We start from the raw sequence: 24405 nt of genomic DNA on the forward strand, positions 1-24405 counted from the left end.
CTGGTCTCAAACTTCTGACCTCAAGTGATCCACTAACCTCGCCCTCCCAAAATGCTGGAATTAGAGGCATGAACCACTGCACCTGGCCATGTTCTGTATCTTTTTTTTTTTTTTCTGAAATACAAGCGTTACGTTCTTAAAGAAAAGAATTTTAAACCCAGAATTTCATATCCAGCCAAACTAAGTTTCATAAGTGAAGGAGAAATAAAATCCTTTACAGATAAGCAAATGCTTAGAGATTTTGTCACCACCAGGCCTGCCTTACAAGAGACCCTGAAGGAAGCCCTAAACATGGAAAGGAACAACCGGTACCAGCCATTGCAAAAACATGCCAAAATGTAAAGACCATCGAGGCTAGGAAGAAACTGCATCAACTAACGAGCAAAATAACCAGTTAATATCATAATGGCAGGATCAAGTTCACACATAACAATATTAACCTTAAATGTAAATGGACTAAATGCTCCAATTAAAAGACACAGACTGGCAAACTGGATAAAGAGTCAAGACCCATCAGTCTGCTGTATTCAGGAGACCCATCTCACATGCAGAGACATACATAGGCTCAAAATAAAGGGATGGAGGAAGATCTACCAAGCAAATGGAGAACAAAAAAAAGCAGGGGTTGCAATCCTAGTCTCTGATAAAACAGACTTTAAACCATCAAAGATCAAAAGAGACAAAGAAGGCCATTACATAATGGTAAAGGGATCAATTCAACAGGAAGAGCTAACTATCCTAAATATATATGCACCCAACACAGGAGCACCCAGATTCATAAAGCAAGTCCTTAGAGACTTATAAAGCGTTATTTTAAATTTAAAGAAATATTTAAAATAAACTTTTTTTTTTAACAAATTATAATCAAGCACTTAAAACAGTTTAGGAATGTTAAACACTAATTCTTAATTGAAAATAATGACATCCGTAGAATACATCCTGGTGTTGGCCAATGTGAAGTTTACTTAATATTAGTGTTTTATATATGCTTAAACATTCATCCTTCCTAAAATTCAGTGATAACAATGATTTGGCTTTATAAGGTGAAGACTTTTATGTAATTCTCTAGAGACAACATTTTCAAATAGAAAACATTTATACCAGCAAGGAAATTATAAAAACATATATAAAGTATACTGAAGGACGTGATTTAAAGTCTGTCTGTATATATAGATGCGTTTTGCCTTAGAAAGTACACATGCACATCAAAACACTTTCACTGAATATAGATGCCATTACATTCTCTTAACAAGGCAAAAGGCAGGTTCATAAACGTTGTTTTATTATATATCAACTGAAAAAAACATATATTCCACAAAAAGGTTTTGAAGACACGTGGGAGTGGAATGTGCCCACATTAAGAGCCGAGCTTTTACAGGACCACTTGTCTTCAGCCGGCTCCCAGCAACCACTGAAAACAGCTGCTACCCTCAGGAAGACAAGATGGTCTTGTTAATGATTTCAATGGACTCTCGAATCTCATCCTTGATCACTAGCGGAGGCGAAACCTGATGATGTCACCATGGATTGGCTTGGCCAGATGTCCATTATCTCCAAGACATAGACACACCTTCCAAGCATCACAATCTTTGGTTTCTTTAATAATAATAGCTTTTAATAATTCCTTTCCTCACCGGGCATGGTGGCTCATGCCTTTAATCCCAACACCTTGGGAGGCGGAGACGGGTGGATCATCTGAGATCAGGAGTTCAATATCAGCCAGGTCAACATGGTGAAACCTTGTCTCTACTAAAAATACAAAAATTACCTAGGCATACTGGCACATGCTATTAATCCCAACTACTCAGGAGGCTGAGGCAGGAGAATCACTTGAACCCAGGAGGCAGAGGTTGCTGTGAGCCAAGATCGCACCATTGCCCTCCAACCTGGGCAACCAGAGTGAACCTCTGACTCAAAAAAAAAAAAAAAAAAATTAATTAACTAATAAAATAATTCTTATCCTCTTACGGCAGTTACAACATCAGAAGGTAGCTTCATGGGTTAATTTCTCAAGATAATGCCCATTTTTTCTGCATTTTCAGCAAGGCTTTCTTCTTCTAAAACCTCAAGGGTTGCGATGGCCACTCAGCAGCCTAGTGGATTGCCACCATATGTGGACCCATGTCCCCCTGGCTTAATGGTCAGCATTATGTCATCATCCCACAGCATCGTAGACACAGAGTATCAGCCCCCAGAAAGGGCCTTTCCAAGGTGGACTATATCAGGTCTGATATTTTCGTAATCAACAGCTAGTCATCTACCAGTTCTGGCCAATCCTATCTGTATTTCAGTAGCAATAAACAGAACCAAGCTGGGAGGATGAGATGAGATGAGAGTAAGTTAAAATTCCACAAAGCTTGCTCTTCTTACGGAAATTCAGGCGGTTTTCCTTCCTTCCTTCCTTCCTTCCTTCCTTCCTTCCTTCCTTCCTTCCTTTCTTTCTTTCTTTCTCTCTCTCTCTCTTTCTTTCTTTCTTTCTCTCTCTCTTTCTTTCTTTCTTTTTTTTTTCTGGCACAGCATTGCTCTGTTGCCCAGGCCGGATGGCAGTAGTGTGATCTCAGCTCAACACAACCTCTGCTTCCGGGGTTCAAATCATTGAGTGAGCCCAGGAAGTGGAGACCAGCCTGGGAAACATAACAAAAGGTAGGGTGGTGCCTGCCTGCAGTCCAGAGGCCAAGGCGGGAGGATCACTTGGGCCCAGAAGGTCGAGACCAGCCTGGACAACATAGCGAACTTGTCTCTACTAAAAAAATTAAAAATATTAGTGGGGGCAGGGTGGTGTGAACCTGTAGTCTGGAGGCCGAGGTGGGAGGACTGCTTGAGCCCAGGAACCCAGGAGGTGGATACCAGCCCGGCCAACAGAGCAAAAGCCTGCCTCTCCTGAAAAAAAAAAAAAAATAGCAGGGTGGAATGGCACACACCCATAGTCCTAAGACCGAGGAGGAAGGATCGCTTGAGCCCAGGAGGTTGAGGCCAGCCTGGCCAACATAGCAAAACACAGTTTCTATTAAAAAAAAAAAAATAGCGTGGGCAGGGTGGTGCATGCCTGTAGCCCTGAGGCCGGGCCGGGAGGACTGATTGAGACCAGGAGGTCGAGACCAACCTGGTCAACAGAGCAAAACCATCTCTACTGAAAAAACAAAAATAAAAATATTAGTGGGGGCAGGGTGGTGCATGCCTGTAGTCCCAAGATCGAGGCGGGAGAATTGGCCAAGGCGGATGTAACCAACACCACAATCACATCCCATAAGTAAATACCTTTTCCTCTCTCCCGGGCTACAGGTAAAGGATGGTAATTGTGCACACCATACTTAGATTCACTTTCAAAAATGTAATCATAGGTTAGAGGGCCTTGGACTGTTTTGTTAGTTCCAACAGATGTAGAAGTATGGGATTTTTCCTAGGAACCCTCTAGTAACAAGAAATTTGGGCCACGCATGGTGGCTCACACTTGTAATCCCAGCATTTTGGAGGACACAGCTAGTGGATCACTTGAACCCGGGAGTAGGAGGTTGCAGAGAGCCACGATCACGCCACTGCACCCCAGCCTGGCCAACAAAGTAAGACCCTGTCTCAAAATAAATAAATAAATAAATAAATACATAAGTAAAGCTCACTCAGATCATTCTTTCTGGGCTCAAGTGATCCTCTCACCTCCGCCTCTGGACTACAGGCGCGTGCCACCCCACCCCTGCTGCTCATTTTGTTTGCTTGTTTGTTTTTTTAGTAGAGACAGTTTCGCTATGTTGGCCAGGCTGGTCTGGACCTCCCGGGCTCATGAGATCCACCCACCTTTGCAGAGTAGTAGCCCAGGGGACAGTTTAGGGTGACCAGGTTTCTGAGGAGGGGAGGACAGAGGTACTGGGGACAAGAAGCAGGGTCTCGGGGGAGATCTGGACCCTTGGGAGCCCCCCACCATCACTCTGTCATCACTTAGCATCCCTGGAGACAAGTCTGTGACCTTGCACTTCATTTGGTGACTCTCAGTCCATTCTGGAAGGTGGGAAGAGAGTCAGCCAGCAGCATTAAAGCCCTACTGTGTGGCGGGGAGAAGCTAGGGAAGGTCCCCCATGTTGTCTCAGTTAGCCATGGCATCAACCAGGACGGATTATCATCCCCACTTCCCAGATCCAGCACACAGGAAGCGGCTCCAGCTGAATGGCAGACATGCCTAGCTGAGTCACTGCCAGAATTCGTTTTTTTTTTTTTTTTTTCCTAGACCTTTGATGATATTGCCAAATACTTCTCTAAGAAAGAGTGGGAAAAGATGAAATGCTCGGAGAGAATCATCTCTGTGTATATGAAGAGAAAGTATGAGGCCATGAATAAACTAGGTAACAGAAAGTTCTAGGCACAGACAAGTCTGGGGACACATGAGCATCCCTTTTCCTGCTTTGGCTACTTCTTAGCTGCAGAAAGTGCCCCACAATTTTTTCTGTGCAGGGAAAAACCGCAAGGCAGCTTCTGGGTGTTCAGTTCTTCTGTATCCTGTCAGGGCTGAGGACAGGGAGTGGCCACAGTGGAGCTCAGACCTGGATCCTGCACATTTCTCTCCCGTGGGTGTCTGTTCTGATGAGCCCAACTGTCTCTGTGGCGTCCTGGCACCCTGCCACCGACTGTACCTTCTTTCTTTCAGCTTGTCTCTCTCTCCCTTTTTTTTTTTTTTTTTTTTAGTCAGAGTCTCAGTCTGTCACCTAGGCTAGAGTGTAGTACTGCAATCATAGCTCACTGTAGCCTCGAACTCCTGGGCTCAAACAATCTTCCTGCCCAGCCTCTGGAGCAGCTGAGGGTACAGGCACGTGCCACCATGCCCAACTTATATTATTTTATGTTTTGTAGATACAGGGGTCTCTCTATGTTGCCCAGGCTCGTCTTGAGCTCCTGGCCTCAACTTTTCCTCCATCCTCAGCTTCCCAAAGTGCTGGTACAACAGACATGAGCCACCATGCCAGACCTAAGCTTGTCTCTTAAAGAATAAACATTTTGCTTCTTTCTAGGTTTCAAGGTCACCCTCCCACCTTTCGTGCATAATAAACGGGCCGCAGACTTCCAGGGGAATGATTTTGATAATGACCGTAACCGCAGGAATCAGGGTGAGGAGATGGGAAGGGGCTGGAAAGGGTCTCCTTAAGTCCAACTGCTTTTCAGCTCAGCTACCTGGGAAAGATCCTCAGGCATTTGTTCCCTCATACACATAAGTGCTGAGTGAAAAAAAAAATGCATACAGAACGTTAACTACAGAGGCCATTCATATAAAAATTTAAAACATGCAAAAGAAGAATGTATATTTTTATGGATAATAAGTAAATGGTAAATGTATAAAAACACGAATGCAAATAAAATGCCATCAAATTGAGAAGAATGGCTGTAAGTGGAGAAGGAGGGAGGATAGGGACAGATGAGTACTGCACAGACAGCTTCAGCCGTGACTTGCTGATAGTGTGTTTTGTTTATTTGTTTATTNNTTTTCTCTCTCTCTTTTTGTGATGGAGTTTCACTCTTGTTGCCCAGGCTGGAGTACAATAGCATAATCTCAGCTCACTGCAACCTTCAACTCCTGGGTTCAAGGGATTCTCCTGCACCTGCCTCCCGAGCAGCTGGAATTACAGGCACCTGCACCTACACCCAGCTAATTTTGGTATTTTTGGTAGAGATGGGTTTCACCATGTTGGCCAGACTGGTCTCAAATTTCCTGACCTCAGGTGATCCACCTGCCTCAGCCTCCCAAAGAGTTGAGTTTACAAGCGTGAGTTACCACTCCTGGTGTGTTTATAGAATTTCTAATATTCTGAAAAAATAAATCAGATCTAACATAGCAGTGGGATAATGTTGAGATCCAACCGGACTCAATAGTATTCCACATACTTTGCTGTGTGTTTGAAATATTTCTTTTTTAAAGGGCGTATTGTTCTTGCTAAGCACTGTTAATGAACCAAAGGACAGTTAAGAAAACGTTACAAGTGAAAACTTAAAAAAAAACTTTAAATCGCAGATCCGCAAAAAACTTCCAGAGTTCGTTTCATTAACAGAATGTCCGTATTGGATAAGTATCTTATGAAGAGGATGATGAGCACATTATGTAATAAAGATCGCTGTTTCACTGTATTTTATCAAAACCAAATAGCCTTCTCATTCCCAAAAAACCCTGAATCTCCATGACGAGCTTGGAAGAGAGTTTGAAACACTGAAACAGTGAATCTAGTGCTTGAGTATCTGCCAAGTTTTTGACATTAAAGGAGTGTTTTTATACTGAAAATATTTCAGAGCCACTGGACTAAATCATCCATGGTTCATCACACATTTAACAGCTTAATTCACATACTATAAGATTCACCCATTTCAAGTGTACTATGATTTTTAGTTGTTGCACATCTTGGGTGGATACAGTTCAGATTCCCAACCAATCAATTTAATTATTTGGGAAAACGTAAAAGATACGTAATGAAATAAGATGAGACTGTGATGGGGTTTAGTCCCCATTTGATAAACTATGAGATGGAAAATTCTGAACTGATGCCACAGATAAGTGAACCAACCATTACTAAACGTAATTCAGAAGCAAATCTCAAATAACTCCTCAACATTGAGTGGACTCATAACCCTCTGCTGCAGAATGCCCTCATGCGACAGAAGTCTCTCTAGAGTTTGGAAATCTTTACCAACCAAGAAAAATTCTGATGTATTCTCTTTCAGTTGAACGTCCTCAGATGAGTTTCGGCAGGCTCCAGGGAATCTTCCCGAAGGTGAGTATCTCTCAGATCTAAAGGACCAGACAACCTTTGTCCCTTCACGGATGCGAACATTGGTAAGAGTGGGGGAATATCAAAAATACACTCACTGCCTCCTTCTCCCTATGTCTGTCACAAAACCTGATGTAGCACCAATGGCTTAATAATACTAAGAGTTGTGATCCTTAATACTTCTTTTGTTTTCATAGTGATGCCAGATATTCTAAACGGTTTACATGGATTAATTTATTTAATACTTAAGAAGACCTATATGACGATGTTTCTATTATTATCTCCAAATAATAACGAGTCACACACTTCAGTTGTCATCCATATAAAAGCCATGTGACTTGGCGCAAATCTTCTAAGTTCTCTGAACTCCAGATTCCTGGTCCGTGAAATGGAAGTAAAGAATCATAGTTCATGTTATAGATCCTAGCTATCAGCAGCATAATAATAAAATGAGGCTATCGTGGAACAGAGATGTTAAAGAATGTTCCTGGGGCACAGTGGCAGGGGTAGTCTAATCCAGAGCTCCAAGCCATTTAAAGCTCATTCACATTTGCATTTGTTTATGAAGTTCAGATGTTGGTCACTAGGGCTTTACCCCACAGGGCCTGCTGGTGCTTCTGTTGAGACACCCACTCTCACAACAGGAAGGACCAGCTGGCCTCTGCTCTGTCACCGGGGCCACTCGCATCGCTTAGGAATCCTTTGACTCTTGGCCCCTCCCTCCTTCGAGCTCCATGAAGGCCTTGCCTACACCTGGGGCATCCCGGAAGCCCCAGTCCCAGCCCAGGGGATCCCTCAGAGGCCCCTGAATGAGTGATCCCACAAGTGCAGATTCAACTCTGGTTTAGAGGGTAAAGGGATCTGGGAGTTGGGTTGCCAGTGTGGAGACCGAATTCAAAGAAGGATCATGAAAAGTATTAGATTTTTATTATTACTACATTTAAACAGTGTTTGCAAGCTCAGAGAGGACATTCCTTTAGCCTGTTTTACATGTATTTTTCACTATTTCATAAGTGAACAAGCTGTATAAATGTAGCTTAACAATGTTGGTCAGTGACACAGCCCAGTAAAACCAGAATTGGTATGGGTACCAACTCAATTAATTCTGCATTCAATGTTGGTGCCTTGGTAGGGTGGTATGCCATATCCAACTGCTTTCTTTGCTGCTTAGTTTTAGCAAACCATTTCTTTCTCTCTCCTTTCCCTGTATTCATCTCCCCACAACATCTTTCCCAGCAGTGTTTTGTCCCCTATGTTTTCACATTTACTCTCTCAGCAGCTGTCTACAAGCTTATATGGGATCCCTTGTATTTTATAGAAGGTCTTCCTTCTGTAGACCTTGTGAATTCTTATGCTATTCTCCAAACCTTCTGTGTAACAAACTCTCAATTACATGGAGGTTTCTCCTGTTTGCAAGAATGTCAGTCTTAAGAGAGTGTGAAGGTAACCATTCTAGCCCTGGAAACCCCATTCATTTAGGCCACTCCTTTCCCTTCTAACTTCCCAGGTTTCTCCTAATTTAGGCATGTGTAACTCTCCCAGCATTGTCGAGAACTTTGATTAAGGTAATGCATGTGAAGATGCTTTGTAAGCTCTAAAGCACTATAGAAATGTGACTGATACTGTTTATCTGTGACGTTCACATTATAAAGATCATGCACAATAAGCCAGCAGAGGAAGGCAAGGATTCGAAGGGAGTGTCAGAAGCATCTGGCCCACAAAACGATGGGAAACAGCTGTGCCCCCCGGGAAAAGCAAATACCTCTGAGAAGATTAACAAGAAATCTAGCAAGAGGAAACAATTCGGGAACAACCACAGTGGCTTCCCTGGCTATGTTCAGGTATGTGGACTGGGTGTGTGGCATGGATCCCAGACAAGCCTGGGTCCAGGCTGGGCTGAGGAGCTTGCCCAGCTCCAGATGAGATGTTAGAGATGACTTCCAGAGACACAGACTGGAGTTTTCATCCATATAAAAAACCATGTGACTTGGGGCAAGTCTTCCAAATTTTCTCAGCTCCAGTTTCCTAGTCCATAAAACGGAAATAAAGAATCATAGTTCATAAATCGTTTGGAGGCATTAAATTTAATCCCGAAGTCCTGATGACATGAAAGGTGCTCAAGCATTTCTATCTGTGATGACCTGGGATCATATCATACTCAACTCAATGCCTGATACCCAATACAGGTGTACTTCAGAGATATTGCAGGTTCGGTTCCAAAACACTGCAATAAAGTGAGTCACACACATTTTGTGTGTGTGTGTTTTGCAGTGCATAAAAACATTATGTTTACACTATACTGTAGTCTTCTAAGTGTGCAATAGCATTATGTCTAAAAATGTACCTGCCTTAATTTTAAAATAATTAATTGTTTAAAATGCTAACAATCTTCTGAGCCTTCAGTGAGTCACATTCTTTTTGCTGGTGGAGGGTCTTGTCTCGGTGTTGATGGCTGCTGGCTGATCAAGGTGGTGATTGTTGAAGGGTGGAGTGGCTGTGGCAGCTTCATAAAAGAAGACAATGAAATTTGCGACATCGATTAGCTCTCCCTTTCATGAAGCACATCTCTGTAGTATGTGATGCTATTGGATAGCATTTTACCCACAGTAGAACTTCTTTCAAAGTTGGAGTGGATCCTCTCTAGCTATGAAAGTCCTAGATGGCATCTTCTTCCAATAGAAGGCTATTTTATCCATACTGAAAATCTGTTGCTTAGTGTAGCCACCTTCAACAGTGATCTTAGCTAGATCTTCTGGATAAGTTGCTTCAGCTTCTCCATCAGGGTTTGCTGCTTCTCCTTGCACTTTTATGTTATGGAGATGGCTTCCTTCCGTAAACCTCACGAATCACCCTCTGCTAGCTTCACACATTTCTCCTGCAGCTTCTTCACCTCTCTCAGCTTTCATGGACTTGAAGAGGGTTCTGGTCTTGCTTTGAATTAGACTTTGGCTTAAGGGAATGTTGTGGCTGGGTTTATGTTCTATCCTGACCACCCAAACTTTCTCTATTTGAGCAATAAGGCTGTTTTGCTTTCTTGTTCGTGTGTTCACTGGAGTATTAGTATTATTATTTCCTTCAAGAACTTTACCTTTGCATTATATACTATTATTTCCTTCAAGAACTTTTCCTTTGCATTCACAGCTTGGCTGTTTGGTGCAAGAGGCCGAGCTTTCAGCCCGTCTTGGCTTTCAGCATGCTTTCTCTCTAAGCTTAGCCATTTGTAGCTTCTGATTTAAAGTGAGAGACATGCAACTCTTCCTTTCATTTGAACACTTAGTGGCCATTGTAGGGTTCTTAATCGTCCTAATTTCAGTGTTACTGTGTCTCAGGATATAGGGAGGCCCAAGAAAAGGAAGAGAGATGGAGAGCAGCTCATCGGTGGAGCAGTCAGAACACACATAACATTCATCCATTAAGTTTATCATCTTCTATAGGTGCAGTTCCTGCTACCCCCAAAATAATTACACAAGCCCCCCCCACCCTGTTTCCTGTTCAGCATGTACTCCCCTCATCCGATTCCCCTCTATCAGTCACTGACAGTTAATAAATACTTGCAAACGTCCCTCAGTTGTTTGCTCCTGTCATTGTGCACACAGCTCTGTGCACATGTGTGAATATTTCTTTAGGATAGATTCTTAGAAGTGCAATTCTGCATCAAAGGAGTCATTTATTTAACAAAAACGTAATGAGTGCATACTTTTGCTGAGCGCTGTTCTAGGTGCTGGAGAGACATCAGGGAACAAGGCAGACAGATGTTCCTGACCACCATTCTAGAGGAGGATGTTTTCAGTTGTTGGCTGGCTTGCTTGCTTTCTTTCTTTCTTTCTTTCTTTCTTTCTTTCTTTCTTTCTTTCTTTCTTTCTCTCTCTCTCTCTTTCTTTCTTTCGTTCATTCTTTCGTTCTTTCTTTCCTTCAGTCTCTCTCTCTCTCTCTCGCTATCACTCTCTCCCTTTCTTTCTTTCTTTGCGCCTTTCTTTCATTCTTTTGACAGGGTCTTGCTCTGTCCAGGCTGGAATGGAGGGGGGTGATCATACCTCAATGTAGCCTTGAACTACTCGGCTCAAGCAATCCTCCCACCTCAGCCTCCAGAGTCGCTGTGACTACAGGCACGCACCATCGTGCCCCACTAATTATTTTAGGTTTTGTCTAGAGAATGTCGCTGTATTACCCAGGCTGGTCTTGAACTCCTGGGCTCAAGTGATCCTCCCACCTTCATCTCCTAAAGTGCTGGGATTACAGGCATTAGTCTCCTTGCCTGGCCTCCAGTTTTTATTATGATAGAGACTATACACTTCAGTCTTGGAGCAGGATTCTGCAGCAGGTGGTTGGGCATCGTGATCTTTGCTCTCTGAACAATTTTCAAGTTCTAGGGCTGGGACGGTCCTTTTGGAAGTACGTGGGAGGAGACACAGATGAAATCGTCATCTGGGGAATGTGGAGGAATGAGAAAGATGCGTGCACGGTAGACCCTATAATGGACAGGGAATAGAAGAGTTGACTTAGTCTCCATGCAGGGGAGAAACGGTGGGAACGTCCCCTGGACAGAAGTATGAGACTGCCCATCAAGGGTCTCACCAAGGGCCTGGGGGCTGGGGTGGGGACGATGATTTGGAAATGGGACAGTTCTTTCTCACAGGTACCACTGCACGGTGCAGAGGGGAAACAGTTGTGGGGAAGGGTTAGAACAAACCATTGTGTGCGAATGGAGACATTAAGGTTCCATTCACACACAACGGACTTGAAACACCAGACCCGGGTGGAGGCAGGATTGGAGCTGTTTTTACCGTTTGTGGCCCATCACCTTGGCCTCCTGGTTCTCCCCGGCCTTGGAAGGAGGACACTATCATCATTATGCCTATATGATAGATGAGAGACGGAGTCTCAGACAGACGGTAGGCGTCTTGTCACAGGTCCTACAGCTGGCAGGTGCAGGAGGGGCTGAGTTTGGAGCTCACTGACTTCAGAAACATTAAGGAGGACAAATGTGTGTGATGGAGGGAGGGAGAATTGAACAAGCCCCGGGTTCTGTCCCAAGTCACAAGGTAAAGGCTGTGGGTTCATTTTCTCAAGATAAGGAGCCCTAGGAGAGAGAAAGTGCAGGGAGGGAGAGGCAATCGTGGTCACAGTGGGGACAGTGGGAGACAGAGATATGCAGGGTGGGCTGAAGAGGGGCAGGCAAAGAAACAGGGGAGACCCAAGGCCAATGTGGGCTTCCCCTGCATTTTGGCACAAGTCTCAATCTGTTTTATTCTCCAAAAGAAAACTGACAGGCTGGGTGTGGTAGCTCACGCCTGTAATCTCAGCACTTTGGTAGGCTAAGGCGGGTGTATCCCCTTAGGACAGGAGTTCAAGACCAGCCTGGCCAAGACGGTGAAATCCCATCTCTCTCTATATATATTAGCCAGGCATTGGAGGTGCATGCCTGTAGTCTCAGCTAATAGGGCAGCTGAGGCAGGAGGATCACTTGAATCCAAAGGTGGAGATTGCAGTGAGTCGAGATTGTGCCACTGCACTCCAGCCTGGGTGACAGAGATTCTATCTCAATAAATAAATAAATAAGAAAGAAAGAGAAAAAGAAAATTCACTTCACAGGCAATAGATAGTTATAAAGTGATACTTTATGGAAGATTTCATAGGGGAGACTGATGGAAATAAAGGAAGTATAAATTTTACAGAGCTGAGCAGTTCACTGCAGAAATCAATAGAATTGCCTTTTCTCCAAAATTTTACCCCTAAGCTCTTCCACTACTGGTTCTTTTAGTCCTTCCTTCTATTCCAAATCCTCAAATTGTCCATTTCCTTATTGGGATAATTTTCCTCTGCCCAGATCTGGGTCCTCCACAACACTTAACACTGTCTTCGGTGTTTGGCCATTGTTTTAGCTCCGGTTCCCAAGGAAACAGGCTTTGGGCCACACAGGACACCTCCAGACAGACTATACTGAGAAACCATGCCTGGAACAGTGCATGGGGGAGGAGAAGAGAGGCAATTTACATACCTGGCTCTCACTCTTGGTTCCTTTTCTTATTGCTCAAAATTTACCCCACAGGCACGAGCTCCCCTACACTTCTAGATTGCATCACCTGCCCCTTTGACAGCTGTCTGGGAAGCCAGATCCCACACTTTGAAGTGTAGTGTTTCATACAATCCAAAAGTGGGAGCAGAGGCCAGGCGTGGTGGCTCACGCCTGTAATCCTAGAACTTTGAGAGGCTGAGGCAGGCGGATCATGAGGTCAGGAGTTCAAGACCAGCCTGGCCAGCATGGTGAAACCCCATCTCTATCAACAATACAAAAATTAGCTGGGCATGATGGTGCATGCCTGTAATCCCAGCTACTCGGGAGGCTGAGGCAAGAGAATCACTTGACCCCGGGAGGCAGAGGTTGCAGTGAGCTGAGATCGCACCACTGCACTTCAGCCTGGGTGACAGCAAGACTCCATCTAAAAAACAAACAAATAAACAAAAGTGGTAGCGGAAGTCAGAAAATCCAGGTATGTAGCTATTTTGCCTGGTTGTACAGGAGCAGCCAAGGGTGAAAATTGAATACTCCCGGGCAAGACCTAAGTTCACTGAGTAATTGGAGTAGCCATCTGTGCTAATTAATTGCCTTTATCTGAAAGAAAAAATAAAACTCACATCTCTATGACAACTGGGTGCTTACAGCTTGGAGCAAGGCACCTAGGCTAAACTCCCCTGCTGACAGGGAGACAAGGACATCATCTTCCTCGATGTTCACATTTCAAAGAGACTGCTTCAATGCCCTGAAGAAAGACATTTCTAGGGGCTGGGCATGGTGGCTCACACCTGTAATCCCAACACTTTGGGAGGCTGAGGCTGGAGGATCACTTGAGGCCTGGAGTTCAAGTTCAAGACATTCCTGGGTTCTAGGGTGGCCAGAGGCTTAGAGATCAAAGGAAGAATTTACAAATACAAATTTTCTCAAGGAAATGCTCTAAGGAAAGTGAAATGGGGAAAGGTCTCTTCTTTCCTTTTGGCAACAGGAAAAACTCAATTTTATGTTTAGTTACCCTTACAATTTCCCCCTTTCGTTATTCTTTTATAGTAACACTACAATTTTCCAATTATCTCCACTGCTGCTTCTGTCTTTCTCTGGGTAGTTTACAGCCGCCTAGATATCCAACAAGTCCATAGTAAGATTCAAAGCTAAGCAATTATCAGGATTATAATAGAATGACTCTTTTTCTTTTTTTGGGGGGACGGAGTTCAGCTCTTGTTGCCTAGGTTGGGGTGCAATGGTGCAATGTTGGCTCACTGCAACCTCTGTCTCCCGAGTTCAAGCTGCTCTCCTGCCTCAGCCTCCCGAGTAACTGGGATTACAGGCATGGGCCACCACGCCCAGCTAATTTTGTATTTTTAGTAGAGATGGGGTTTCACCATGTTAGCCAGGCTGGTCTTGAAATCCTCACCCCAGGTGATCAGCCCACCTCGGCCTCCCAAAGTGTTAGGATTACAGACATGAGCCACCGTGCCCTGCCTAGAAAGAATTTTTAAATTCAGTATAAAGCTCACCTTGTCGGAGTGGGGGGAACTTTAAACACATCATACTGGTTAATTGTGTCAAAGTCAAAATAAATTATAGAGACAAATCCCTGAATCAAATGCTCTATTTGGGAATCATAAAATTGCAATTCAGGGCATACACACGGACTAGGGTGGTCTTCAGTATGTCCAACCAACAAAGAGAAGTTGGAAGTTTTATTAGAAAGAAAATGTTACATATTGTTCTGAAATGAGACTCATTGGCCCTGGAGAAGCTGGTTCATTCGCACAATCAGCTTTCAGGTTCCCTCTTTTGATGAACATCTTTCTTTGAAAACCTCACTGATCAGCCATCTTGAAGTGAGGCTTCATTGTCACTCCATGCCAGGATGGACCTGGGCCGGTTGTCTATGTCCCATGTCAAGGGAAAGGTAAGGGAGTCTATATCAGGGACGTGAGCCACACTTGAACAAAAAAGAGGTCAGAAGGAAAAAAAAAAATTCAGGCAGGTTTGTCTGGAGTTCAGCAACAAGTTCCATCTTATTAGTCCCACCTGTATTAGCAATCATCTTGAAGCACCGGGCCAACATAATTTGTTGGCGGAACTGGCTTAACAAATATTAGACCGACAAAAGAATGGAGCTCAGAGATCATAATACAAAACTACTTAGCAATCATTTTATTTTGTATTATTGAGATGGAATCTTGCTCTGTCGCCCAGGTTGGAGTGCAGTGGCACGATCCCGGCTCACTACAACCTCCACCTCCTGGGTTCACATGATTCTACTGCCTCATCCTCCCTAGTAGCTGGGAGGACAGGTGCCCACCACCACTCCATGCTAATTTTTGTATTTTCAGTAGAGACAGGATTTTACCACATTGACGCTAACTGCAACCTTCACCTCCTGGGTTCAAGCAATTCTCCTGTCTCAGCCTCCTGAGTAGCTGGGATTACAGGTGTCCATCACCACATCCGGCTATTTTTTTTTTTTGTATTTTTTGTAGAGACCAGGTTTCACCATGCTGGCCAGGCTCATCTTGAACTCCTGACCTCAGGTGATCTGCTTGCCTCGGCCTCCCAAAGTGCTGGGATTATAGGCGTGAGCCACCATACCCGGTTCATCCTAGATTTTTAGATAAACCCAACCGTCAACCAGAAAAATTTTAAATCTACCTATACACTGGAAGCCCCTGCTTCGAGTTGTCCTGCCTTTCTGGACCAAACCAATGTATTTCTTAAATGTGCTGGATTGAGTCTCCATAATATCTATAACACCAAGCTGCACCCCGACCTCCTTGGGCAACTCAGAACCTCCTGAGGCCGCGTCATGGGCCATGGTCACTCCTATTTGGCCCAGAATAAATCTCTTCAAATGTTTTCCAGAGTTTGACTCATTTCATCAGCAGACTTCAGGAACAGAGCTGTTTCTGTTTTTAGTAATTTTATGGGAAAAAGTTGAATCTAGTCTATTCTATATGTAGATAACAAGAACTTGGCCAGGCGCAGTGGCTCATGCCTGTAATCCCAGTACTTTGGGAGGCTGAGGTGAGTGGATCACAAGGTCAAGAGATCAAGACCATCCTGTCCAACATGGTGAAACCCCATTTCTACTAAAAATACAAAAATTAGCTGGGCGTGGTGGTGTGCACCTGTAGTCTTAGCTACTCTGGAGGCGGAGGCAGGAGAATCACTTCAACAGGGGAGGTGCAGGTTGCAGTGAGCCAAGATCGCGCCACTGCACTCCAGCCTGGTGACAGAGTGAGATTCCCTCTCAAATACAAACAAACACAAAACCAAGACCGTGAAACAACACAGAGAGCTACAATCTAATAACTGGTCTGTTAGAACTTTTCTTTAGCAACATAATTTTTCTCTATACATTGATCACTTTAGGAATCTCAGATTTAAAAACCTCTTGAGGATAGAAAGTCAAACCAAGGCAGACTTCAGATTTCACCTACATTCTTAAGATTCCTGGGCCTGTCAGAAAGTGACCGTTTTTATTTACTCACTGTAAAGCTAAAAACACTTGAAGTGAGCCATTCCATGCATTTTGATGAAAGACTTGGTAATATAACCAATCATTTATTATTATTTTTTTTCTTTTTGAGACAGGGTCTTGCTCTGTCGCCCAGGCTGGTGAGCAGTGGCAAGATCTCAGCTCACTGCAGCCTGCACCTCCTGGGTTCAACCAATTCTCCTGCCTCGGCTTCCTGAGTAGCCAAGATTACAGGTCTGTGCCACCACGTCTGGCTAAATTTTTTTGTATTTTTAGTAGATATGTGGTTTCGCCATGTTGGCCAGGCTGGTCTCAAACTCCTCACCTCAGGTGATCCACCCTCCTCAGCCACATAAAGGACTGGGATTACAGGCTCAAGCCACTGCGCCCAGACCTATAACCAATGTTTTCAGTTGTATCCCTCTATAAAGACAGAGCAGAGGTGTTTTTTGTTTGTTTGTTTGTTTTTGTTCTTGTTCTTTGTGCTTAAAAAATAAAGTGGGCCAGCTTCAATGCCTCACGCCTGTATTCCCAGAATTTGGGAGGCCACTTGAGCCCAGGAGTTCAGGACCAGCCTGGCCAACATAATGAGACCCCCATCTCAAAAAACAAAAAACAAAAAACAAACAAACAAACAAAGAAAAAAACAAAGGAAAAGAGAAGAGAAAAGAAGAGAAGAGAAGTATAGTTTTATTACTACCTGCATGCAGGGCCTGCCTGAGGTGGTAGGTGTGCTGGGCCCAGGGGATGTGTGGGCTGTGAGGAGATGGTGATGGCGAGGCTGGAAGGAAATGGGGTGGCTTGGAAACCAGGCCCAGGGGATCCTCAGACCCCCTTCTTGGAATGGGCAGCATTGAGAAAAGAGTCATGGGAAGCCACAGTCATGCCATCCATCAGATGCAGAAATTCTTGGAAATCTAGTTGCCCATCACTAGTGAGGTCCAGTTTCTTCATCATGTGGTCAAAGACACTGGGGTCCTTCTGGTTCTTTGTGAAGGCATCCAGTTCTGTATTCATGAAGCTTGGGAACTCCATCTTGGGCTGATTGCTGTTGTAACTATCCTTTCAAGCCTACTTCTGGAAAATAGCAATCAGGGACTTGATGCACTGCTCTGTCTCTGTAGGGCTGGAGATTTTCGCCATGTTGGAGTTGACTGAGGCATCAAGAGCAGGTTTTTACTGGACCTGTGTAAATAACCATATTGCCATAAGAATGTTTACAAATAGTTTTTGAATTCTGGAGGAATTGAGTAGAAAGAAAAACTGAACACTTCCATCTTAGTTTACAAAAGTATACTTTATCAAATTGTTGTAAACTACAGATAGTTTAACAGATAAAATTTTCTCTTTTTTTTTTTCATCGTTTTGAGAAAGGGTTGTGCTCTGTTGCACAGGTTGGAGTGTAGTGGTGCAAACACGGCTCCCTGCAATCTCTGCCTCCTGGCTCAACTGATCATCCCACCTCGGCCTCCCAAGTAGCTGGGACCACAGGCATGCGCTACCATGCCCAGCTAAGTTTTGTATTTTTTTGTAGAGACAGGGTTTTGCCATGTTGCCCAGAGTGGTCTTGAACTTCTAGACTCAAGCGATCCTCCCATCTTGGCCTTCCAAAGTGAGCCACCACATTCCACCAGAAAATATTCTTATATGTGGAAAACAAAACATTTAAGTAAAAAACAAAGTTTTATTTTCTTAATTTTTTTTTTTTTAGAAACGGGTCGCCTATGTTTGCCAGGTTGGTCTTGAACTCCTGCACTCAAGGGATCCTCCTGTCTTAGCCTCCCAAAGTGCTGGGATTACAGGTGTGAGCCACTGCTCCCAGCCCAAGACCAAATAAAGTTTTAAATAAAGGTCAAAAATACATTAGCTTTATCAGTTATTTAGCCTCATGTAATTAATTTTTGTTCTGCTTGATCTTGTTGATCAGTTGCATGAACCCATCAGTTTCTGTTCGAGTTTTGAAAAAAAATTATTTAGTTCATTGATCTGAAATTTATTAGAAATCTATATTCAACAGTAATTGTTAGAATCTTTTTTATGACTCTGATTCTATATGCCTTTAGAGAAGAATCAGCACTGTAGGTGAAAAAAAACAGAATGATGATGATTGGTTCAAGCCAGGGATCCCAGCACTTTGGGAGGCCGAGGCAGGCGGATGACTTGAGGCCAGGAATTCAAGACCAGCCTGAGCAACATGGTAAAACCTCTTCTCTATTAAAAGGACAAAACATTAGCTGTGCGTGGTGGCCTGCGCCTGTGATTCCAGGTATTCTGAGTAATGAGAATTGCTTGAACCCAGAAGACAGAGGTTGCGGTGAGCCGAGATCACGCCGTTGCACTCCAGCCTGGGTGAAAGAGAGACTCCGTCTCAAAAGAAAAACAAAACAAAACAAAACCCTAGGCTCAACAGAAAGGAATGCCTGGGTTAAGATAAAGGATTGTGGAGACACAAGTTCATATAAGCAGAGGAAGCCTTCAGGTTCTAGGCTTCAGAGAGAATAGGTTGTAACATGTTTCTTGTCAGACTTCAAGTCTGTGTTGATGTTGATGTCAGAGAGGTATAATAAGGCATGTCTGACCCCCGTTTCCTGTCGTGGCCTGAGACCATTTCTCAGGTTAAATTTTAAAAGAGCCCTGGCTGAGGAGGAAGTCCATTCAGATGGTTGCGGGGTAGCGGGGGTTAGGATTTTATTATTGATTTACAAGTCCTATACGATAAAAGTGCATAAATTTTAAAGAACAAGTCTCATGCCTGGTGTATGGACCACACAAAAAGTTCACCAAAGTGTCCAATGCCATAACCAGAGACATTCGAACGACAAATCAGCCTGAGGAGATGATATTTCCACACTGTAGACAGCTTTTCCCAAGACGTCAGAATGAGTCTTCATATCATGAGACTCTTACCCGCTTAACGTCTACATGTTTCACTTGACAGAATCTGACCCCCAAATCCTTTCCTTCACCTAGTGGTCCCTTTTATAGAGTTGGCACTCTGCTTTAATTCAACCCAGTCCCAAAATGCTACACAAAGACTACAAGAGGCCTCATTCAGTTCCTCCATAGTCTTTTGACTTGTTTAGCTGTTGGCCCTTAGGCTTGCGATCTTGGTTCAAAACCATTGTACAAACTAAATTTATTGTACTATTGCTAATTACAGCTGGGTGCAGTGGCTCATTCCTGTAATCCCAGCACTTTGGGATGCCAAGGTGGGCAGATCACTTGAGGTCAGGAGTTCGAGACCAGCCTGGTCAACATGGTGAAACCCCATCTCTATTAAAAGGACAAAATAATTAGCTGTGTGCTGTGGCCTGTGCCTGGGGTCCCAGCTACTCCAAGGCAGGAAAATTGCTTGAACCCAGGAGATGGAGGTTGCAGTGAGCCGAGATCGTGCCATTGCACTCCAGCCTGGGTGACAGAGAGACACACTGTCTCAAAACAAAAACAAAACAAAACAAAACAATATCCCAGGATCAACAGAAAGGAATGCCAGAGTTAAGATAAAGGATTGTGGAGACCCAAGTTCTTATTTCAGAGGAAGACTTCAGGTACTAGGCTACAGAGAGAATAGGTTGTAACATGTTTCTTTTTTTCTTTTTTTTTTTTTCATCAGAAGGAGTCTCACTCTGTTGCCCAGGCTGGAGTGCAGTGGTGTGATCTCAGCTCACTGCAACCTCCGCCTCCCGGGTTCAAGTGATTCGCCTGTCTCAGCCTCCTGAGTAACTGGGATTACAGGCACCTGCCACCGCACCTGGCTAATTTTTGTATTTTTAGTAGAGATGAGGTGTCAACATATTGGTCAGGCTGGTCTCGAACTCTTGACTTCAGGTGATCCACCTGCCTTGGCCTCCCAAAGTGCTAGGATTACAGTTGTGAGCCACCGTGCCTGGCTGTAATACGTTTCTTATCAGACTTCAAGTCTGTGTTGATGTTGATGCCAGAGAGGTATAATGAGGCATGTCTGACCCCCACTTCCTGTCATGGCCTGAAACCGTCTCTTTCTTCTTTTTATTTAAATTTAAAAGAGCCTGGCTTAGGAAGAAAGTACCTTTCAGATTGGTTGGGGGGGCAGGGCTTTTAGGGGATTTTATTTTTGATTACAAGTCTATAAAAACAAAGCTGGCATTAATTTTTAAACAACAAGGTCTCGTGCCTGAATGTATGGGGACACACACAAAAAGTTCACCAACATGGGGTTTATCTGGATTTTGCCATAATCAGGGAGACATTAGAACGGGGACCAATCAGGGGTGAGGAGATGATATTTCCACAAATTGATAAACAGCTTTTGCGAAGACACAGAATAAGTCTTCGTATCATTAATGGAGACGCTTTACCCTGAATGTCTTACATTTTTTCACTTGGACAGACCTGCACCCCCAAATCCTATTTGATTTCAACTAGTTGGTTTCCCTTTATTTATTAGAGCTGGTACTCTGGCTTCATTCAAACCCACCTAAAATGCTACACAAAGGACTACAAGAGGCCTCATTTCACTTCCCCCAAGGTCTTTTGTTTGATTTTGTTGTAGGCTGGTGGGCCTCTTTAGGCTTGGGGGATCTTGGGGTTTCAAAACCATTTGTTACAAACTAAATTTTATTAACTATTTGCTAATATATAGGGCGGGGTGGCAGTGGCCTCACGGTTGGTGGCTAATCCCAGCATTTTGGGATGCCAAGGGAGAGCGGATCACTTGAGGACAGGGAGGTTCAAGGACAAGCCTGGGCCAACCATGGGTGACAAATCCTAGTCTCTTTACTAAAGGGAGGGACAAAAAATTAGGGCCGCGGTGTGGTGTTGGGCTCTGTTGGGTCCCAAACTACTTGGGGGGGAGGGGTCTGGAGACAGGAAAAATCGGGGGCTTGCAAAACCCAAGGGAGGTGGATGGGGTTGCAAGGTGGAAGCAACCCTTGGACTCACTGCACTGGTGGATCGCCAGCACTGCACTCCAGGCCTGGCGACAGAGCGGAGGACTCCATCTTAGAAAACAAAAAACAGGGCCGGGCCCGGCCGTGTGGCTCAGGCCTGTTAAATCCCAGCACTTTGGGAGCCGGATCGAGATGGGGCGGGATCACAAGGTCAGGAGGACCGACGGACCATCCTGGCTTACACTGTTGAAAACCCCGTCTCTTACCTAAAAAAAAAAAAATACCAATAAAAAACTAGCGGGCGAGGTGGCGGGCGTTTGTAGGTCCCAGCTTACTCGGAAGGGCTGAGGCAGCGAGGAATGGCGTAAACCCAGGGAAGGTGGGGGCTTGCAGTGAGCCAGGGATGGTGGGCCATGCACCTCCAGCCTGGGCGGATAGAGTGAGACTCCGGGGTCTCCAAAAAAAAAAATAAAAAAGAAGAAAACAAAAAACAAAAAACTTAATTACATAGCAGTTAAGAACCTTTTTCTTAAGAATTGCGGGAAAATCCTGTTGTTATAGACTGATTGTTTTAAAAGGTAAAGAAAAAACAGATAACATGTTAAGAAAAACCTACTTCATAACCTAGAGGAGCAGACTCGCCCTGCTTTCAGTGCACCTTTTCGGACACTAATGTTCAATTTTTTTTAGAAAAACTGATAAACAAATTTCTTTTTCAATTCCAAACCAATCTCATCATATATAAGGACTCCCTCCGGGAAGCTATCCTCTATAACCCTCAGCAACTTGCCTAGACATTCCATCATATTTTTTTTTTACCTTCAGGTCATTAGCCGTATCATAATTTTCATTTTCATATTGGCTCCATTTCCAAGTACCATCCAAGCCAGATCCTTTGTTTAACCTTCTTGAGATTAGACAAGATTTGGCGCATTTCATGGGTGGTATGGCATAAAACTATTTTTTATATTAAACAATCAATCATTTATTTTAGGGATTAAAAAAATGCTATTACTCACTCAGATCACGCCAAAAAAATTTTGTCAGATAAAAATTTATTTTGTACTTTATACATTTTATATATAGAATTTACATATACTACAGAACTTTTATAACTTTTAATTTTTGTAACCCTTAATGTTTGGTAAAAACCTAGAAGTAGTTTGGATGATTACATTATATAACATCTCATGAATATTTATTAATCTTATTAAAAATATTTTTATAGAACAGGTTTTCCATGTGGGAACCAGGGCATTTTATTAAACAGATTCCAAAATACCCTTTTTGTCTTTTTGTAAAAACTTGAAGGGCCAGGGGAAACAAACATATGTCATTTATGTTTCAGTGATTTGTATCCCTTGTTTTCTTAGTTGGAAATGGATCCCGGGCCATTTAGTGAGTACCTATTTACCTTAATCTTAACATACCATAACTTTAATATTCTTCATTCTCTTAATATTTGGTAAGAGCAAGAGAAAAAAAAAGATTTAAAATTACATGAAAAGTTCACTTATAAACATGTATCTCACATTTACCTCATTTATTCATTTTAACAGTTATACCTAGATTACTTATGAAAACTGCCATATTAAACAAAGTCAGTTGGCCAGGTGCGGTGACTCACGTCTGTAATCCCAGCACTTTGGGAGGCCGAGGCGGGCAGATCACTTGAGCTCAGGAGTTCAAGACCAGCCTGGCTAACTGGGTGAAACCACGTCTCTACTAAAAAATACAAAAGTTATCCAGGCATAGTGGCGCACGCCTATAATTCCAGTTACTTGGGAGGATGATGCACTAGAATCACTTGAGCCTGGGAGGTGAAGGTTGCAGTGAGCCCAGGTCACACCACTACACTGCAGCCTGGGCGACAGAGTGAAACACTTTCTCAAAAAAAGAAGAAAAGAGAAAAGAAAAGAAAAGAAAAGAAAAGAGAGAAAAGAAAAGAAGAGAAGAGAAAAGAAAAGAGAAAAAAGACAAGACAAGAAAAGAAAGGAAAAGAGGAGGTTTCATAACCAGGAAAGAGAGAAAGACCCTTCCTAACAAATCCCAAATGAAACTGAACTCAACCCCCAGCAAATGGCAGTTTGATCCAAGACAGATTCACTAGGGGGGAAAGAGGCAACCAGAAAAACAAAAGGTTCAAGGGGGCCAGGTGTGCAGACTTCATGCCATAGTTCCAGAAGTCATTGGTATCTCCAAGGTGAGTCAGCTTCGGACCCCATTTCTGACATCACAAATACCAAAGTCAAAGACTATGGAGATGAGTCTCTTTTTTAACTACAATATTAAGGACGTTATAATATGTTTGTTTTTGCTTTAAGACAGGGTCTCACTCTGTCGCCCACCCTGGAGTGCAGTGGCACAATCTCGCCTCACTGCAACCTCGGCCTCCCCTACTCAGCTTCTGGAATAGCTGGGATTACAGGCATGCAACACCACATCCAGCTAATTTTTTGTATTTTTGGTAGAGACAGGGTTTTACCACGTTGTCCAGGCTGGTCACGAACCTCTGGGCTCAAGTGATCCGCCGGCCTCAGCCTCCCAAAGGGCTGGGATTACAGGCATGAACTACCACGCCCGGCCATGAATCTCTAAACATTTTATTTGAGAATCATAGAATTGTAATCTGAGGCATACACACAAATTGGCTGGTCTTTGGTATGTCCAAAGAACAAAGAGCAAGTTGAGAGTTTTATTAGAAACAGAAATGTTACCTATATTTTTTAAAGCAAGTCCATTGGCACCAGAGAAGCTTTCAGGAGCTGGCAAACTCTGACTGGTGAGTGCAGACAATAGGTAAAACAAGCCTTAGAGTCATTGCAGGTTGTTTCAGCATTTACACAGTAAAAGTGGTCTTAGGGTGGCAGCAGGCCATTTCAGCCACCAGCCTTGAGGAAAATTGAATTCTTGGGGCAGGTACAATGTGCCCTGAGTGCTTTTTCCCCTGGCCACCCAACTCTGGCATAGCTGTGTATGTCAAGAATGACTCAATTCAGGTGGGTTGTGGTGGAGCACGCCTGAAATCCCAGCGCTTTGGGAGGCCAAGGCAGGCAGATGGCTTGAGGTCAGGAGTTCCAGATCAGCCTGGTCAACGTGGCAAAACTCTGTCTCTAGTGAAAAAAAAAAAAACAAAATTAGTGGGGTGTGGTGGTGCATGACTGTAGTCCCAGCTACTCGGGAGGCTGAGGCAGGAGAATTGCTTCAACCCTGGAAGCCAAGGTTTCAGTGAGCCGAGATCACGCAGCGCACTTCAGCCTGGGTGACACAGCGAGACTTCATTTAAAAAAAAAAAAA

General features: G+C 43.7%; 1 protein-coding gene and 2 pseudogenes across 1 annotated transcript in view; 1 reads left to right on the forward strand and 2 right to left on the reverse strand.

Annotated features, from left to right (window-relative positions):
• Nucleotides 1–1430: 1430 nt before the first annotated feature.
• Nucleotides 1431–2925, reverse strand: LOC108517024 (ornithine aminotransferase, mitochondrial-like; annotated as a pseudogene).
• Nucleotides 2926–3289: 364 nt separating this feature from the next.
• Nucleotides 3290–24405, forward strand: part of LOC108517025 (protein SSX5-like) — a 41074-nt gene continuing 19958 nt past the window's right edge. The window contains exons 1-6 of the mRNA XM_017854809.1: nt 3290–3331; nt 3938–4063; nt 4220–4334; nt 4998–5093; nt 6694–6743; nt 8393–8528. Of these exons, the coding sequence (XP_017710298.1) occupies nt 3290–3331; nt 3938–4063; nt 4220–4334; nt 4998–5093; nt 6694–6743; nt 8393–8528 (565 nt within the window). The remainder of the gene's footprint in view (nt 3332–3937; nt 4064–4219; nt 4335–4997; nt 5094–6693; nt 6744–8392; nt 8529–24405) is intronic.
• LOC108517020 (protein S100-A11 pseudogene) lies at nt 17066–17383 on the reverse strand (annotated as a pseudogene).

This window comes from Rhinopithecus bieti, unplaced genomic scaffold, assembly GCF_001698545.2.
Source record: "Rhinopithecus bieti isolate Rb0 unplaced genomic scaffold, ASM169854v2 scaffold_39970, whole genome shotgun sequence".
Taxonomy (NCBI): domain Eukaryota; kingdom Metazoa; phylum Chordata; class Mammalia; order Primates; family Cercopithecidae; genus Rhinopithecus; species Rhinopithecus bieti.